We start from the raw sequence: 18,562 nt of genomic DNA on the forward strand, positions 1-18,562 counted from the left end.
CTCCAAATCAGACAGACAGCTAAAGGTAATGTCTTCACAATACCTCATTGAACAGGCTTTTAAAAGCTACAATCCTTAGTTGCTACGTTCAATTTTTTTTTACCTTATAAACCAATGATATATTCCCATTGGTTCTTACAAAATGACGTCTCATGGAGTTCAGTTTAACTGTCGTAACCCCATCAGAACACAAAACATCAGCTTGTTTTACTCTGTCTGTAAACAACCTACAACAAACAAACATTGTATAGACTCATAACACGGTTAAAACTATCATTTTCATATCATGGATGGTCAGTCCTTGCATCCATAGCTCTGTCTACGAATTTCTCCAGGCCCTTCCCTCTGCTTTTTAACCCAAGACACATTGGCAGAGGGACGCTTTTGTTATTGTTTCTGTTTAAGATGAAAATCACACGAGGGGAAACGGCACCACGGTTTGTTTATGTTGACTAACGGAGGACGGGAGCGTTTGGTAAACACATCTGCAGTACGTAACCTGCTGTTCTATCACGCCTGCAGTGATGTCAGAGGGGAGAGAAAGTAGCATCTTTGTTGTTGTTGTAACATCCCAAACGTACCCGGTAGTTTCACCATTAAGGATTCTACCTTTAAAAACACTTCTGCATGTCAATGCTACTCTCTGGCATGGATTCTTAAGTGTCCATAGTATCTCATAGGAGCTTAACAGTTCTTCAGGGTTTACAGTAGGTTAACAGCTATAGACCCACTGGGTGACTACAGACAGCCATAAAACCCAGTCAGAAAAACCCAGCTATAGACCCACTGGGTGACTACAGACAGCCATAAAACCCAGCTATAGACCCACTGGGTGACTAGAGACAGCCATAAAACCCAGTCATAAAACCCAGCTATAGACCCACTGGGTGACTACAGACAGCCATAAAACCCAGCTATAGACCCACTGGGTGACTAGAGACAGTCATAAAACCCAGCTATAGAGACAGCCATAAAACCCAGCTATAGAGACAGTCATAAAACCCAGCTATAGAGACAGTCATAAAACCCAGCTATAGAGACAGTCATAAAACCCAGCTATAGAGAGTCATAAAACCCAGCTATAGAGACAGTCATAAAACCCAGCTATAGACCCACTGGGTAAATAGAGAGTCATAAAACCCAGCTATAGAGACAGCCATAAAACCCAGCTATAGAGACAGTCATAAAACTCAGCTATAGGGACAACCATAAAACCCAGCTATAGACCCACTGGGTAAATAGAGAGTCATAAAACTCAGCTATAGGGACAACCATAAAACCCAGCTATAGAGACAGCCATAAAACCCACTGGGTAAATAGAGAGTCATAAAACCCAGCATATAGACCCACTGGGGTAAATAGAGAGTCATAAAACCCAGCTATAGACCCACTGGGTAAATAGAGAGTCATAAAACCCAGCTATAGAGACAGTCATAAAACCCAGCTATAGAGACAGTCATAAAACCCAGCTATAGAGACAGTCATAAAACCCAGCTATAGACCCACTGGGTAAATAGAGAGTCATAAAACCCAGCATATAGACCCACTGGGGTAAATAGAGACAGCTATAAAACCCAGCTATAGACCCACTGGGTAAATAGAGAGTCATAAAACCCAGCATATAGACCCACTGGGTAAATAGAGAGTCATAAAACCCAGCTATAGACCCACTGGGTAAATAGAGAGTCATAAAACCCAGCTATAGACCCACTGGGGTAAATAGAGAGTCATAAAACCCAGCTATAGAGACAGCCATAAAACCCAGCTATAGACCCACTGGGTAAATAGAGAGTCATAAAACCCAGCATATAGAGACAGCTATAAAACCCAGCTATAGACCCACTGGGTAAATAGAGAGTCATAAAACCCAGCTATAGAGACAGCTATAAAACCCAGCTATAGACCCACTGGGTAAATAGAGAGTCATAAAACCCAGCATATAGACCCACTGGGTAAATAGAGAGTCATAAAACCCAGCATATAGACCCACTGGGGTAAATAGAGAGTCATAAAACCCAGCATATAGACCCACTGGGTAAATAGAGAGTCATAAAACCCAGCATATAGACCCACTGGGGTAAATAGAGAGTCATAAAACCCAGCTATAGACCCACTGGGTAAATAGAGAGTCATAAAACCCAGCTATAGACCCACTGGGGAGAATTCCAAGCCCATCTCCATACCTTGATCTTAAAGTCCAGTTGAGAGTTGATGGTGTACATCATCTCTGTTCTCTCCATGGTACGGGCTCCTTCGTTACACTGACGCACCACCTAAAACACACAGGTATTAGCACTCACAGACACGTGCAGATACACGCAGGCTCACATACAAAGACCATGGGGGAAACACAGGCTCCTTCCTTGATCTCATGTTGAGATGGGCCTTTGACCTTTGACTTGGCATCAATTTGGGTTTGACACCAGTTGACCTCTCACCTTGCTGACTGATTGAAGGGCTTTCTTACAGGCCTCATACTGAGATGAGCCTTTAGAAGCCTTCTGACAAATGACCTGAAAAACAGAGAGAGAGGTCAGAGGTCAGAGCAGATCACACACACGCACACAGTGGCTGTGTGCACAGTAGAATATGATGTCATAAAGGCTGTGTACACAGTAGAGTATGATGTCATAAAGGCTGTGTACACAGTAGAGTATGATGTCATAAAGGCTGTGTACACAGTAGAGTATGATGTCATAAAGGCTGTGTACACAGTAGAGTATGATGTCATAAAGGCTGTGTACACAGTAGAGTATGATGTCATAAAGGCTGTGTACACAGTAGAATATGATGTCATAAAGGCTGTGTACACAGTAGAGTATGATGTCATAAAGGCTGTGTACACAGTAGAGTATGATGTCATAAAGGCTGTGTACACAGTAGAGTATGATGTCATAAAGGCTGTGTACACAGTAGAGTATGACGTCATAAAGGCTGTGTACACAGTAGAGTATGATGTCATAAAGGCTGTGTACACAGTAGAGTATGATGTCATAAAGGCTGTGTACACAGTAGAATATGATGTCATAAAGGCTGTGTACACAGTAGAGTATGATGTCATAAAGGCTGTGTACACAGTAGAGTATGATGTCATAAAGGCTGTGTACACAGTAGAGTATGATGTCATAAAGGCTGTGTACACAGTAGAATATGATGTCATAAAGGCTGTGTACACAGTAGAGTATGATGTCATAAAGGCTGTGTACACAGTAGAGTATGACGTCATAAAGTAGAGTGTGTGTGAGATCAGCTAGTTAACCACTTTGTTATTCCTGGGAGAGGCTTCCAGAACACATCTCTCACTAACGCTGCTTTCATGAACACACACACACACGCGCGCGCACACACACACACACACACACACGGACACACACACACACACGCGTGCACACACGGACACACACACACACACACAAACACACACGCGCGCACACACACGCACGCACAGCGGTTGGAATCATTAAGTGTAACCAAAACTTTCCCAGGGCTCAAAAGCCTCCTACTCCATGGCCTATAGTCCTGCCTTAAACCTCAAGGGAACAACTACAACAGGGAAGGAGAGAGAAGGAGAGAGAAGGAGAGAGAAGGAGAGAGATAGAACAGTAAGTGAAAACATTAGTAAAATAATTGCTAAAAACGAGGGACCAATGAATGACAGAATGAACAAGCATTTCTAGGTCAATGGAGTTAGGAGCTGAGCTCTTTGAGCCAGTTAAGACTAAGGCTACAACAGACAAATGCTACAGTAGACTAAGGCTACAGTAGACTAAGGCTACATTAGACTAAGGCTATATTAGACTAAGGCTACAACAGACAAATGCTACATTAGACTAAGGCTACATTAGACTAAGGCTACATTAGACAAATGCTACAGTAGACTAAGGCTACAGTAGACTAAGGCTACAGTAGACTAAGGCTACAGTAGACTAAGGCTACAGTAGACTAATGCTACAGTAGACTAAGGCTACAGTAGACTAAGGCTACAGTAGACAAAGGCTACATTAGACAAATGCTACAGTAGACTAAGGCTACAGTAGACTAAGGCTACAGTAGACTAATGCTACAGTAGACTAAGGCTACAGTAGACTAAGGCTACAGTAGACAAAGGCTACATTAGACAAATGCTACAGTAGACAAATGCTACAGTAGACTAAGGCTACAGTAGACTAAGGCTACAGTAGACAAAGGCTACATTAGACAAATGCTACAGTAGACTAAGGCTACAGTAGACTAAGGCTACAGTAGACTAATGCTACAGTAGACTAAGGCTACCGTAGACTAAGGCTACAGTAGACAAAGGCTACATTAGACAAATGCTACAGTAGACTAAGGCTACAGTAGACTAAGGCTACAGTAGACTAAGGCTACAGTAGACTAAGGCTACATTAGACTAAGGCTACATTAGACTAAGGCTACAGTAGACTAAGGCTACAACAGACTAAGGCTACAGTAGACTAAGGCTACATTAGACAAAGGCTACAGTAGACTAAGGCTACAGTAGACTAAGGCTACATTAGACTAAGGCTACAACAGACTAAGGCTACAACAGACAAAGGCTACAGTAGACTAAGGCTACATTAGACTAAGGCTACAGTAGACTAAGGCTACATTAGACTAAGGCTACAGTAGACTAAGGCTACATTAGACTAAGGCTACAGTAGACTAAGGCTACATTAGACTAAGGCTACATTAGACTAAGGCTACATTAGACTAAGGCTACATTAGACTAAGGCTACATTAGACTAAGGCTACAACAGACAAATGCTACATTAGACAAATGCTACAGTAGACTAAGGCTACATTAGACTAAGGCTACAGTAGACTAAGGCTACAGTAGACTAAGGCTACATTAGACTAAGGCTACAGTAGACTAAGGCTACATTAGACTAAGGCTACAGTAGACTAAGGCTACAACAGACTAAGGCTACAGTAGACTAAGGCTACATTAGACAAAGGCTACAGTAGACTAAGGCTACAGTAGACTAAGGCTATAGTAGACTAAGGCTACAGTAGACTAAGGCTACATTAGACTAAGGCTACAGTAGACTAAGGCTACAGTAGACTAAGGCTACAGTAGACTAAGGCTACATTAGACTAAGGCTACAGTAGACTAAGGCTACATTAGACAAAGGCTACATTAGACTAAGGCTACAGTAGACTAAGGCTACATTAGACTAAGGCTACATTAGACTAAGGCTACAGTAGACTAAGGCTACAGTAGACTAAGGCTACAGTAGACTAAGGCTACAGTAGACTAAGGCTACAGTAGACTAAGGCTACATTAGACTAAGGCTACAGTAGACTAAGGCTACAGTAGACTAAGGCTACAGTAGACTAAGGCTACATTAGACAAAGGCTACATTAGACAAAGGCTACAACAGACTAAGGCTACAGTAGACTAAGGCTACATTAGACAAATGCTACAACAGACTAAGGCTACAGTAGACTAAGGCTACATTAGACAAATGCTACAACAGACTAAGGCTACAGTAGACTAAGGCTACATTAGACTAAGGCTACATTAGACTAAGGCTACATTAGACTAAGGCTACAGTAGACTAAGGCTACATTAGACTAAGGCTACATTAGACTAAGGCTACAGTAGACTAAGGCTACAGTAGACTAAGGCTACATTAGACTAAGGCTACAGTAGACTAAGGCTACAACAGACTAAGGCTACATTAGACTAAGGCTACATTAGACTAAGGCTACAGTAGACTAAGGCTACATTAGACTAAGGCTACGGTCGGTGAAGGCTACAGTAGGTGAAGGCTGCATTAGACTAAGGCTACAGTAGGTGAAGGCTGCATTAGACTAAGGCTACATTAGACGAAGGCTACAGTAGGTGAAGGCTACAGTAGGTGAAGGCTACAGTAGGTGAAGGCTACATTAGACTAAGGCTATAAGGCTACATTAGACTAAGGCTACTGTAGGTGAAGGCTACAGTAGGTGAAGGCTACAGTAGGTGAAGGCTACATTAAACTAAGGCTACAGTAGGTGAAGGCTACATTAGACTAAGGCTACTGTAGGTGAAGGTTACATTAGACTAAGGCTACTGTAGGTGAAGGCTACATTAGACTAAGGCTACAGTAGGTGAAGGCTACAGTAGATGTAGGCTACATTAGACTAAGGCTACAGTAGATGAAGGCTACATTAGACTAAGGCTACAGTAGGTGAAGGCTACATTAGACTAAGGCTACAGTAGGTGAAGGCTACATTAGACTAAGGCTACAGTAGGTGAAGGCTACATTAGACTAAGGCTACTGTAGGTGAAGGTTACATTAGACTGAGGCTACTGTAGGTGAAGGCTACATTAGACTAAGGCTACAGTAGGTGAAGGCTACAGTAGATGTAGGCTACATTAGACTAAGGCTACGGTAGGTGAAGGCTACATTAGACAAACGCTACTGTAGGTGAAGGCTACATTAGACTAAGGCTACAGTAGGTGAAGGCTACATTAGACTAAGGCTACTGTAGGTGAAGGTTACATTAGACTGAGGCTACTGTAGGTGAAGGCTACATTAGACTAAGGCTACAGTAGGTGAAGGCTACAGTAGATGTAGGCTACATTAGACTAAGGCTACGGTAGGTGAAGGCTACATTAGACAAACGCTACTGTAGGTGAAGGCTACATTAGACAAAGGCTACTGTAGGTGAAGGCTACTGTAGGTGAAGGCTACGGCGGTGTGGGTGAAAGTGATTTCACTGGGGGAACTGAATCTTTCGCGTTACGTAAGAGAAAGTTGTTTAGAGAGTGAGCCCATCGTAGACGTGTGCGTTCCTTTCTGCATGGTTATATAGGTGTATGTAACAAAACATTGGTGATGGCCACTGGAGCCTCCTTCTTCTTGTTTTGATCTGATAGGAACCCGGTGTGGTCGTCTGCTGCAATAGCCCATCCGTGACCAGGACCGACGAGTTGTGTGTTCTGAGATGTCGTTCTGCACACCACTGTTGTACTGTGTCGGTATTTGTGGCCCACCAGTTATCTTGCACGATTCTTTCCATTCTCCTTCGACCTCTCTCATCAACGAGCTGGTTTCTACCCACAGGACTGCCGCTGACTGGATGTTTGTTTGTTTGTCCCACTGTTCTCTGTAAACCCTGGACACTGTCGTGCGTGAAAAGCCCAGGAGGCCGGCTGTTTCTGAGATACTGGATCTGACGACGATACCACGCTGAAAGTCGCTAAAGTCACTAGTTTTGTCCATTATAACGTTCAATGTAACAGTAACTGAATGTCTTGATGCCTGTCTGCCTGCTTTATATAGGAAGCCACGACCACGTGACTCACTGTCTGTAGGAGCAAACCATTTTGGTGACAGGCTGGTGTACCTAATATACTGGCCGGGGAGGGTATATGAGTGTGTTAGACGTGTGTCCAGTATGTGAGTGTTGTGTGTTGGCTCACATCCATCAGCAGAGGCAGGCGGGTGACTCTCTGCATTGGCAGGATTAGGAAGGAGATCATTGGGAGGTTCCTGCAGTCTGGGTGGCCCTCAATACGAGTCAACACCTCCTTAAACACTGGACTCTTACTACTGCTGGGACAGAGAGACAGAGAGAGGGAGGGCAGTCATCAGTCACAGTTCAAACGTGTGTGTGTGTGTGTCTGTGTGTGTGTGTGTTGAACTCACACTAGCCTCTGTAGGGTCCTCTGCTGGTAAACCTCATTGGAGCAGTAGGTGATGTAGGGGTCAAAGTTGGACTGGGCGTGTCTGAACACGATGTCACTGATGTCATCTATAACAACGTTCTGCTGGTGCAGGTCCTCTAGCTCTTTAAAGAACCTAACGAGAGATGGAGACAGAGAGACAGAGACAGGGAAACACAGAGACAGAGAGAGACAGAGACACAGACACAGAGAGACAGAGACAGAGAGACACAGAGAGACAGAGAGACAGAAAGACAGAGAGAAAGACAGAGAGACAGAGACAGAGAGACAGAGACACAGACAGAGAGAAGACAGACAAGTGAGAGAGACAGAGAGAGAGAGAGAGACAGAGAGAGACAGAGAGAGAGAGAGAGACAGAGAGACAGAGAGACAGAGAGAGACAGAGAGACAGAGAGACAGAGAGAGACAGAGAGACAGAGAGAGACAGAGAGAGACAGAGAGAGAGAGACAGACAGAGACAGACAGAGACAGACAGAGACAGACAGAGACAGACAGAGACAGACAGAGACAGACAGACAGAGACAGACAGACAGAGAGAGACAGAGAGAGACAGAGAGAGACAGAGAGAGAGAGAGAGAGAGAGAGACAGAGAGAGAGACAGAGAGACAGAAAAAGTTATGGATAAGTAAGTTTTGCTAATCGGAGGTCTGCATGTACACATGATTTAGAACTCAGTGGGAAAACAACAAACACAGAGCATTTAACATCCGATCAGTTCTCCTTCCACACGTCTCAGGAAGGACTAGCAAGTCAGAGATGCCATAACAATGGACTGAATCAGCACGATCTGCCTATTTAAGTCATCTTACCCACACGCGCACACATACACAAACACAGGAAGTGCATCTGACACCTCTGTCCCGGCTTCGCCCTGACATCACTGGAGAGAACCCTCCTGGACCCCCTAAAATAGCCTGGGGGAACCATTAGCAGGTAACACACAGGGCTTCCTCTTCCTGTCGGCATAGGGCAGATGGCCGCTCAAACGACAAAATCTGGTCCCCACCGTGACATACAGGAAACGGTCACACAACCACAGGAAGTTGACCTTAATCAGTTGGGGCTTGTTTCAACTCATCTGCAGAGCCACCTCAGTGACCTTCCCCATTTCACAAGAGATGGGCATTTCTTTTGCCAAGGCAGCAGCTACGCTTCCCGGGGTCCAGCCAAATTAAGGAAGTTTAAACCAATTTTTAAAAAACATGACAAAAAATTCACAACACACGGTGTGTCCTCAGGCCCCTTACTCCACTACCACATATCTACAGTACAAAATCCATGTGTGCATGTGTGTATAGTGTGTATGTTATCGTGTGTGTGTGTGTGTTTGCGTATGCATGTGTCTATGTGTGTCTCTTCACAGTCCCTGCTGTTCCATAAGGTGCATATTTATCTGTTATTTAAATCTGATTCCACTGCTTGCATCAGTTACTTGATGTGGAATAGAGTTCCATGTAGTCATGGCTCTATGTTGTACTGTGCGCCTCCCATAGTCTGTTCTGGAGTTGGGGACTGTGAAGAGATGTCTTGTGGGATATGCATGGGTGTCCGAGCTGTGTGCCAGTAGTTTAGACAGACAGCCCGGTCCATTCAACATGTCAATATAAATACAAGTAGTGATGAAGTCAATTCCTCCTTCACTTTGAGAAATTGACGTGCATATTATTAATGATGTTAGCTCTCTGTGTACATCCGAGGGCCAGCCGTGCTGTCCTCTTTTAAGCCAAGTCCCTTTTTGTGACACCTGATCACACGACTGAACGGTTGTCCAGGTGTGACAAAACTAGGGCCTGTAGGACCTGCCTTGTTGATTAGTGCTGGTACTATCAACATCCTTCTCCCCATCTTAGCTACTAATGTATTAATGTTTTGACCATGACAGTTTACAATCCTGGGTAACTCCAAGCAGTTTAGTCACCTCAACTAGCTCAATTTCCACATTATTTATTACAATATTTAGTTGAGGTTTAGGGTTTAGTGAATGATTTGTTTCAAATACAATGCTTTCAGTTTTTAAATATTTAGTACTAACTTATTCCTTTCCACCCATTCTGAAACTAACTGCAACTCTTAAGTGTTGCAGTCATTTCAGTCGTTGTAGTAGCTGACATATATAGTGTTGAGTGTCATCCGCATACATGACACACTGGCCTTATATAATTAGTAAAGATTGAAAAATGTAAGGGGCCTAAACAGCTGCCCTGGGGAATTCCTGATTCTACCTGGACTATGTTGGAGAGGGTTCCATTAAAGAACACCCTCAGTGTTCTGTTAGACAGGTAACTCTTTATCCACAATATAGCAGGGGGTGTAAAGCCATAGCACATATGTTTCTCTAGAATCAGACTACGATCTCTCAGCCAATCATCAGTTCTTTGTAAAAGTGATGTGCTTGTTTAATGTCCTTCTCTAAAAGTGCGCTGAAAGTTTGTTGTCAATTTGTTTACCTTAAAATAGCATTGTATCTGTATCAGGTTTCCAAAAGTTTGCTAGGGGCTGGTAAGAGGCTGATTGGTCAGCTATTTGAGCCAGTAAAGGGGGCTTTACTATTCTTGGGTAGCGGAATGACTTTAGCTTCCCTCCAGGCCTGAGGGCAAACACTTTCTAGTAGGCTTACATTTAAAATATGGCAAACAGGAGTGGCAACATCGTCCACTATTATCCTCAGTCATTTTCCATCCAAGTTGTCAGACCACGGTGGCTTGTCATTGTTGATAGACAACAATACATGTGTTCACCTCTTCCACACTCACTTTAAAGAATTCTAAATTAAAATGTTTGTCTCTTTCATCATTTGGTCAGATATACTTGGATGTGTAGTGTCAGCGTTTGTTGCTGGCATGTCATAGTGAAAATATACCTCTCTGTTGATATCACATACATTATCAAGCATTTCACACATATTATCTAGATACTGACTGTTAGCACTTGGTGGTCTATAGCAGCTTCCCACCAGAATAGGCTTTAGGTGAAGCAGATGAACCTGTAGCCATATTACTTCAATAGTATTTAACATGAGATCGTCTCTAATCTTTACAGGAATGTGGTTCTGAATATAAACAGCAACACCTCCACCACTGGCATTTCTGTATTTTCTGTAGATGTTTATAACCATGTGTTGCTACCACTGTATCATCAAATATATTATCTAAGTGAGTTTCAGAAATGGTCAGAATATGAATGTCATCTTTTACTAGCAAGTTATTGACTTCATGAACCTTGTTTCTTAAACTACATATGTTAAAGTAGGCTATTTAGAGTACTTTTCTTCTGGGATGCTTACTTCGTTTTATTGCTTTACTGGGAAGCTTAGGAGAAGTATATATTCTCATGTTATTTATGTTAGTGCAGGGTGAGCTGCTCACAGTGGACTTCCTACTAGGGCACACTGCCTCAGTGCTAAAAGTATAACTCTGGTTCATAGACACGTGATTACTGCATACAATAGCTGTAGGATCAGCAGAGGCATTCAGGGAAGTAAGAGGGACATAAATTAGATTACTTACATTGTGTCCACCAACACCCCTGATGTAATGTACATTTGCTGAAGCATTGTGAATACTCAGTGACAGAATGATAGAGATTAACTGAGCTGGACTTGGGTCATTGATAAATCATTGTCTCAACGCAGCCTTATAACGCTGTGAAAGGATCCAGGAACCCACATTTTTGGGTGGATCCCATCCTCCTTATTAAAACGTGTTTTGCTTCCAAAAGGTCAACAGAAGTTACACCCATTGAGCTGCAATAATCACATCGCCGGTTGTGAAGAGAAAGAATCCTGCTAAAGTGTGCAATGCCGTGATTCAGAGAAGAGCACAGGGCCAAATATGATGGGTATTTTACTAGTGTCTAGCAGAGAGTCAATCAGCTCTTTTAAAATCCAGTTTCACCTGTTCAGAGCTGCCCTTCTTCATGTCATTAAAACCACATGGATTATGATAGAATTGATTTCCATGTCCTGATGTAGTACATTTCAGAGCAGCATAGTCATGTCATTTACTCGAGCTCCGGGATAAGACATTGTTTTTGTACCAGGAACAGTCACATTTCTTACCATGGAGCTGCCCAAAATCACGGCTGACGACAAGGACGACGCAATCCACCCACTAACACGCTTCACAGGATTCGGAGAAGCCTTTATGGACAGGCGAGAGGCAGGATAACTTGTGCACGTGGCTCCCGGTGCCTGGTGCAGACCTCTAACAGATGGAGAAGCCACGCTCGATCCAGAACAGAAGGTTGCCGACGTCGACTTTGAAATCGTAGTAGAAGGCACTGCGGCCGCAAGCACAGGCATCCCCAGAGACGAAGGTGCAGGAAGATCAGACTCCAGGACGCCAACCTATTTCTTGTAGACTGCTTTGCTGGAGGCCTCTGTCTTCAGCTTCCACAACTCGTGACATGCCACCATCGTTGATTGCCTTGCTCCTCTTGCTGTGCTCCTTCGACTCCGCTATCAGATGGGGGAGCTCCGGGCAACACCGGCCAGTCGGATAATGACAAACGACAAGGCGGAGATGCATCCAACAAGCGTGAACGCCGTCCAGCCACTGGTGTAGAAAAGGTAAACATGCCACTGAGTTTTCCCCAGTTTCTTACGTAGGCTGCCAAAATGCGTGATCAAGGAAGCCCACTCTCTCTTTGGGCATTTGGGTTACCAGGTGCTGGCGACCTGCGTGATCAAGGAAGCCCACTCTCTCTTTGGGCCTTTGGGTTACCAGGTGCTGGCGACCTGCGTGATCAAGGTTGCCCACTCTCTCTTTGGGCCTTTGGATTACCAGGTGCTGGCGACCTGCGTGATCAAGGTTGCCCACTCTCTCTTTGGGCCTTTGGGTTACCAGGTGCTGGCGACCTGCGTGATCAAGGAAGCCCAATCTCTTTTTGGGCCTTTGGGCCACCAGGTGCTGGCGACCTGCGTGATCAAGGAAGCCCAATCTCTCTTTGGGCCTTTGGGTTACCAGGTGCTGGCGACCTGCGTGATCAAGGAAGCCCAATCTCTCTTTGGGCCTTTGGGTTACCAGGTGCTGGCGACCTGCGTGATCAAGGAAGCCCACCTTCTCTTTGGGCCTTTGGGTTACCAGGTGCTGGCGACCTGCGTGATCAAGGAAGCCCACCTTCTCTTTGGGCCTTTGGGTTACCAGGTGCTGGCGACCTGCGTGATCAAGGAAGCCCACCTTCTCTTTGGGCCTTTGGGTTACCAGGTGCTGGCGACCTGCGTGATCAAGGAAGCCCACCTTCTCTTTGGGCCTTTGGGTTACCAGGTGCTGGCGACCTGCGTGATCAAGGAAGCCCACCTTCTCTTTGGGCCTTTGGGTTACCAGGTGCTGGCGACCTGCGTGATCAAGGAAGCCACTTCAAGCCACTATAATCCTCAGCAAGTAAACAATCGCCGCATTGGAACTCGAGTCGTCCGGTTTGTCCAGAAACAAAGTGTAGTAGATACAGCTCCTACAGCCATGGGACTGGGTAGGAGATACAACCCCTACAGCCATGGGACCGGGTAGGAGATACAGCTCCTACAGCCATGGGACTGGGTAGGAGATACAACCCCTACAGCCATGGGACTGGGTAGGAGATACAGCCCCTACAGCCATGGGACCGGGTAGGAGATACAGCCCCTACAGCCATGGGACTGGGTAGGAGATACAGCCCCTACAGCCATGGGACTGGGTAGGAGATACAACCCCTACAGCCATGGAACTGGGTAGGAGATACAGCCCCTACAGCCATGGGACCGGGTAGGAGATACAGCCCCTACAGCCATGGGACTGGGTAGGAGATACAGCCCCTACAGCCATGGGACTGGGTAGGAGATACAACCCCTACAGCCATGGGACTGGGTAGGAGATACAGCCCCTACAGCCATGGGACCGGGTAGGAGATACAGCCCCTACAGCCATGGGACTGGGTAGGAGATACAACCCCTACAGCCATGGGACTGGGTAGGAGATACAGCCCCTACAGCCATGGGACTGGGTAGGAGATACAACCCCTACAGCCATGGGACTGGGTAGGAGATACAGCCCCTACAGCCATGGGACCGGGTAGGAGATACAGCCCCTACAGCCATGGGACTGGGTAGGAGATACAGCCCCTACAGCCATGGGACTGGGTAGGAGATACAGCCCCTACAGCCATGGGACCGGGTAGGAGATACAACCCCTACAGCCATGGGACTGGGTAGGAGATACAGCCCCTACAGCCATGGGACCGGGTAGGAGATACAACCCCTACAGCCATGGGACTGGGTAGGAGATACAGCCCCTACAGCCATGGGACCGGGTAGGAGATACAACCCCTACAGCCATGGGACTGGGTAGGAGATACAGCCCCTACAGCCATGGGACCGGGTAGGAGATACAACCCCTACAGCCATGGGACTGGGTAGGAGATACAACCCCTACAGCCATGGGACTGGGTAGGAGATACAGCCCCTACAGCCATGGGACCGGGTAGGTGATACAACCCCTACAGCCATGGGACTGGGTAGGAGATACAGCCCCTACAGCCATGGGACCGGGTAGGAGATACAACCCCTACAGCCATGGGACTGGGTAGGAGATACAGCCCCTACAGCCATGGGACCGGGTAGGAGATACAGCCCCTACAGCCATGGGACCGGGTAGGAGATACAGCCCCTACAGCCATGGGACCAGTAATGTACTTCTCCAGACAGAGAGGGCTCCATTACAAAAGTAATCTGGTAACAACTTTGTTAGCTTGATGGCTAGCAGCTTAGTGACACGTGTCTGAGGGGTGAAGTTGCACGTGGCTGAGGTTTCCATAGGAATGAGGTGGGGAGGACTATGAAGCAGTACAGGCCTGAACAGAGAGAGGTTAGCATGAATAACAGACTGACACACAGCTGCCAGTATGAGCTAACCCAGGGGACCATGAACACACTGTTACAGAGGAACAGAGGGCTGTGTGTGTTTACGAGAGAGAGGGGGGAGTCATGTAGAGACAGAGGGTGGGGGGGTCACGTAGAGAGCAGTGGGAGTCATGTAGAGAGAGAGAGTGGGGGGAGTCATGTAGAGAGAGAGCGGGAGGAGTCATGCAGAGAGAGAGCGGGGGGGAGTCATGCAGAGAGAGAGCGGGAGGAGTCATGCAGAGAGAGAGCGGGGGGAGAGTCATGCAGAGAGCGGGAGGAGTCATGTAGAGACAGAGGGTGGGGGGGTCACGTAGAGAGCAGTGGGAGTCATGTAGAGAGAGAGAGTGGGGGGAGTCATGTAGAGAGAGAGCGGGAGGAGTCATGCAGAGAGAGAGCGGGGGGAGTCATGCAGAGAGCGAGGGGAGTCATGCAGAGAGCGGGAGGAGCCATGCAAAGAGAGGGAGGGGTCATGTAGAGAGAGGGAGGAGTCATGTAGAGAGCGGGAGGAGCCATGCAGAGAGCGGGAGGAGCCATGCAGAGAGCGGGAGGAGTCATGCAGAGAGCGGGAGGAGTCATGCAGAGAGCGGGAGGAGTCATGCAGAGAGCGGGAGGAGTCATGCAGAGAGCGGGAGGAGTCATGCAGAGAGCGGGAGGAGTCATGCAGAGAGCGGGAGGAGTCATGCAGAGAGCGGGAGGAGTCATGCAGAGAGCGGGAGGAGTCATGCAGAGAGTGGGAGGAGTCATGCAGAGAGCGGGAGGAGTCATGCAGAGAGCGTCCACTGGGAGGTAGGTGGGGGCGTTACATCTTGTAGAAAACACAAACTCACCTCTTTTACAAGAGCACTGCTCTGTGAAGTGCAACAAGTATGAATGAACGGACTCCTGCTGAGTCCTGTATCACTGTAAATACTGCACGGCCAATGCAGATGTCAGATTGACCAAGTGGCCCAGATGCACAATGCACTTCTCCCCACAGAATGAGCTCTTTCTCCTGACAATATGTTCACTGTTTCATCACTTCATTGTGTGAATTGTTTTGCGTTTGATGGTTAGAGTGTCTATCAATTCCCCATTACACACATCACAAGTAGTACATTTACCAATTAATTCCTATCATTTCTAATCTACAATGTTTGTTACTTTGGTTACGATCATTTCTCTTAATGCTTTTCATATTAGTTTTCCAGTATTTATTCTTCATTTTCAGAATGGGCATATTATTTGGAATGGGCATATTATTTGGAATGGGCCTGATTTAAGCATAGAAGTAGTCCTATTGGCTACCTGGCCTGATTTACACATAGAAGTAGGCCTATTGGCTACCTGGCCTGATTTACACATAGAAGTAGGCCTATTGTCTACCTGGCCTGATTTACGCATAGAGGTAGGCCTAGTGTCTACCTGGCCTGATTTAAGCATAGAAGTAGGCCTATTGGCTACCTGGCCTGATTTACACATAGAAGTAGTCCTATTGTCTACCTGGCCTGATTTACACATAGAAGTAGGCCTATTGGCTACCTGGCCTGATTTACACATAGAAGTAGGCCTATTGGCTACCTGGCCTGATTTACACATAGAAGTAGGCCTATTGTCTACCTGGCCTGATTTACGCATAGAGGTAGGCCTAGTGTCTACCTGGCCTGATTTAAGCATAGAAGTAGGCCTATAGGCTACCTGGCCTGATTTACGCATAGAAGTAGTCCTATTGACGAGCTGGCCTGATTTACGCATAGAAGTAGGCCTATTGGCTACCTGGCCTGATTTACACATAGAAGTAGTCCTATTGACTACCTGGCCTGATTTACACATAGATGTAGTCCTATTGGCTACCTGGCCTGATTTAAGCATAGAAGTAGTCCTATTGGCTACCTGGCCTGATTTACACATAGAAGTAGTCCTATTGGCTACCTGGCCTGATTTACACATAGAAGTAGTCCTATTGACTCCCTGGCCTGTGCACAAAAGTAGACATATAAAATGTGGCCATTTGGGGATCTGATAGTATTTCTGATTGGCTTAACTTACCACCAATAATAACCTGTGGAGCTTCTCAAAGGAATATTTTCTTCACCTCAAACAGCGAGCAAACAAAGTCCGTTTTTACATCCATTGAGAATTATTATAGTTCCTCAAAATCTTTCCAGCTCTCTACCTTTTGATAACCACTCAGCGTGAAATGGAAAAATGTCATGCTCTGATCCAGTGGAAATGTCATAAAATAGGCCTACCTGATTACCTCTTATCAGTGCTCGACTTGCACTAAAATAGGTTCCGGTACTCATTTTGGGTGCTGGTACTGTTTATACTTAGTTGCAGGAGTTCCACAATACTTTAGAGAGAATATTCTATAAGAGGAAAGGGAGCTCAAGCAGTAGAACATTGGAGGTGTCAGTACTCAGCTCCAGCGAGCTCCTGCGCAAGTCAAGCACTGCTTTTTATCCCTTGTGCAAATAGCCTACAGCTGTGTCTGTCCCAAGCTCACTCGGGAGGGAAACTGAGGGCCCAGAATATTTTATACAATGTTGCAAGTTCGCTAATGCAAGCTTCAGGCCTGACCCAAGTTAATAGTTGATACAGTGTTTCAAGGTGCTTCAGGCCTGACCCAAGTTAATAGTTGATACAATGTTTCAAGGTGCTTCAGGCCTGACCCAAGGTGACAGTTGATACAATGTTTCAAAGTGCTTCAGGCCTGACCCAAGTTAATAGTTGATACAATGTTTCAAGGTGCTTCAGGCCTGACCCAAGTTAATAGTTGATACAATGTTTCAAGGTGCTTCAGGCCTGACCCAAGTTAATAGTTGATACAATGTTTCAAGGTGCTTCAGGCCTGACCCAAGGTGACAGTTGATACAATGTTTCAAGGTGCTTCAGGCCTGACCCAAGTTAATAGTTGATACAATGTTTCAAGGTGCTTCAGGCCTGACCCAAGGTGACAGTTGATACAATGTTTCAAGGTGCTTCAGGCCTGACCCAAGTTAATAGTTGATACAATGTTTCAAGGTGCTTCAGGCCTGACCCAAGTTAATAGTTGATACAATGTTTCAAGGTGCTTCAGGCCTGACCCAAGTTGATAGTTAATACAATGTTTCAAGTTTGTTGCAGACAGGCCATGTGTAGCCAATGTGATCTATAGGATATTTATTTTTAAATCAGGATATTTTCTACCTGCAATGTTTTTATTTGTTGGCTTTATGTAGGCTATTTTTACTTAGTTGCCAACGGCAACAGATGTTACTTTTTAAGTTATTTTTTATTTAGATTTGGATAGAATTTTGATTAACCACATGACAATGACGTTATAATAAATTAAATGAAACTGTTTCACAAATATTTGCATATGAAAACCATAACTGACAAGTAGATCGGTAGAAATTGTGAAATAAATTGACATGCCACATGAGAAAGTTTGACGAATCATCACGTAGCTTATTACCGGCAACTGCAGGAGAGTAACGGCAGAATCTGTGAAAGCCAGCAAGAGAGGGAAGAGGATGGTCCAGACAGGTTAAGGTTTTTTTTATTCTGGTAATCTTGATCTCTGGCTCCCTCTTGAGTCATTTGTCTTATTATATTAAACCGTAAGCTTAAAGCATCAGACAAGCTCAATACATATATAGTTGATTTGATTAATACACATAGTGTGTGTCTACATATGGAAAAATACATGTTTAAGAACAAACGACTTTCGGTTGACCAAGATGTTATTTGTCGGGTACAGTCCTAGTTCTCACACACCACAAGAGCATCAACTACAATACCCACAATCCACCTTCCTCTAACTAAGGCAAACACACACACACACACACACACACACACACACACAGGACCTACTTCTTGCTGGCCTCACACACGTCTGTGATGTTGGAGAAGAGGTGGTGGTGCTCGGTCTTGGTCATGGTGTCACTGAGCTCCGCTGAGTTCTGAAACATCCGGATCAGAACCTCCAGACTGTGGAGGTAGGAGTGTTCTGACGATATCAACTCAAATATGGCCTGACAGAGAGAATGAGAGAG

General features: G+C 45.5%; 1 protein-coding gene across 1 annotated transcript in view; it reads right to left on the reverse strand.

Annotated features, from left to right (window-relative positions):
- The window catches only part of LOC139382930 (rho guanine nucleotide exchange factor 26-like), an 85,156-nt gene that overhangs the window by 49,242 nt on the left and 17,352 nt on the right, over positions 1-18,562 (reverse strand). Inside the window, exons 6-10 of the mRNA XM_071127204.1 lie at positions 18,381-18,541; positions 7,638-7,790; positions 7,412-7,541; positions 2,439-2,513; positions 2,184-2,273 (exon numbers count right to left, since the gene is read on the reverse strand). Coding sequence (XP_070983305.1) covers positions 2,184-2,273; positions 2,439-2,513; positions 7,412-7,541; positions 7,638-7,790; positions 18,381-18,541 — 609 coding nt within the window. The remainder of the gene's footprint in view (positions 1-2,183; positions 2,274-2,438; positions 2,514-7,411; positions 7,542-7,637; positions 7,791-18,380; positions 18,542-18,562) is intronic.

This window comes from Oncorhynchus clarkii, chromosome 24 (assembly GCF_045791955.1).
Source record: "Oncorhynchus clarkii lewisi isolate Uvic-CL-2024 chromosome 24, UVic_Ocla_1.0, whole genome shotgun sequence".
NCBI classification, from domain to species: domain Eukaryota; kingdom Metazoa; phylum Chordata; class Actinopteri; order Salmoniformes; family Salmonidae; genus Oncorhynchus; species Oncorhynchus clarkii.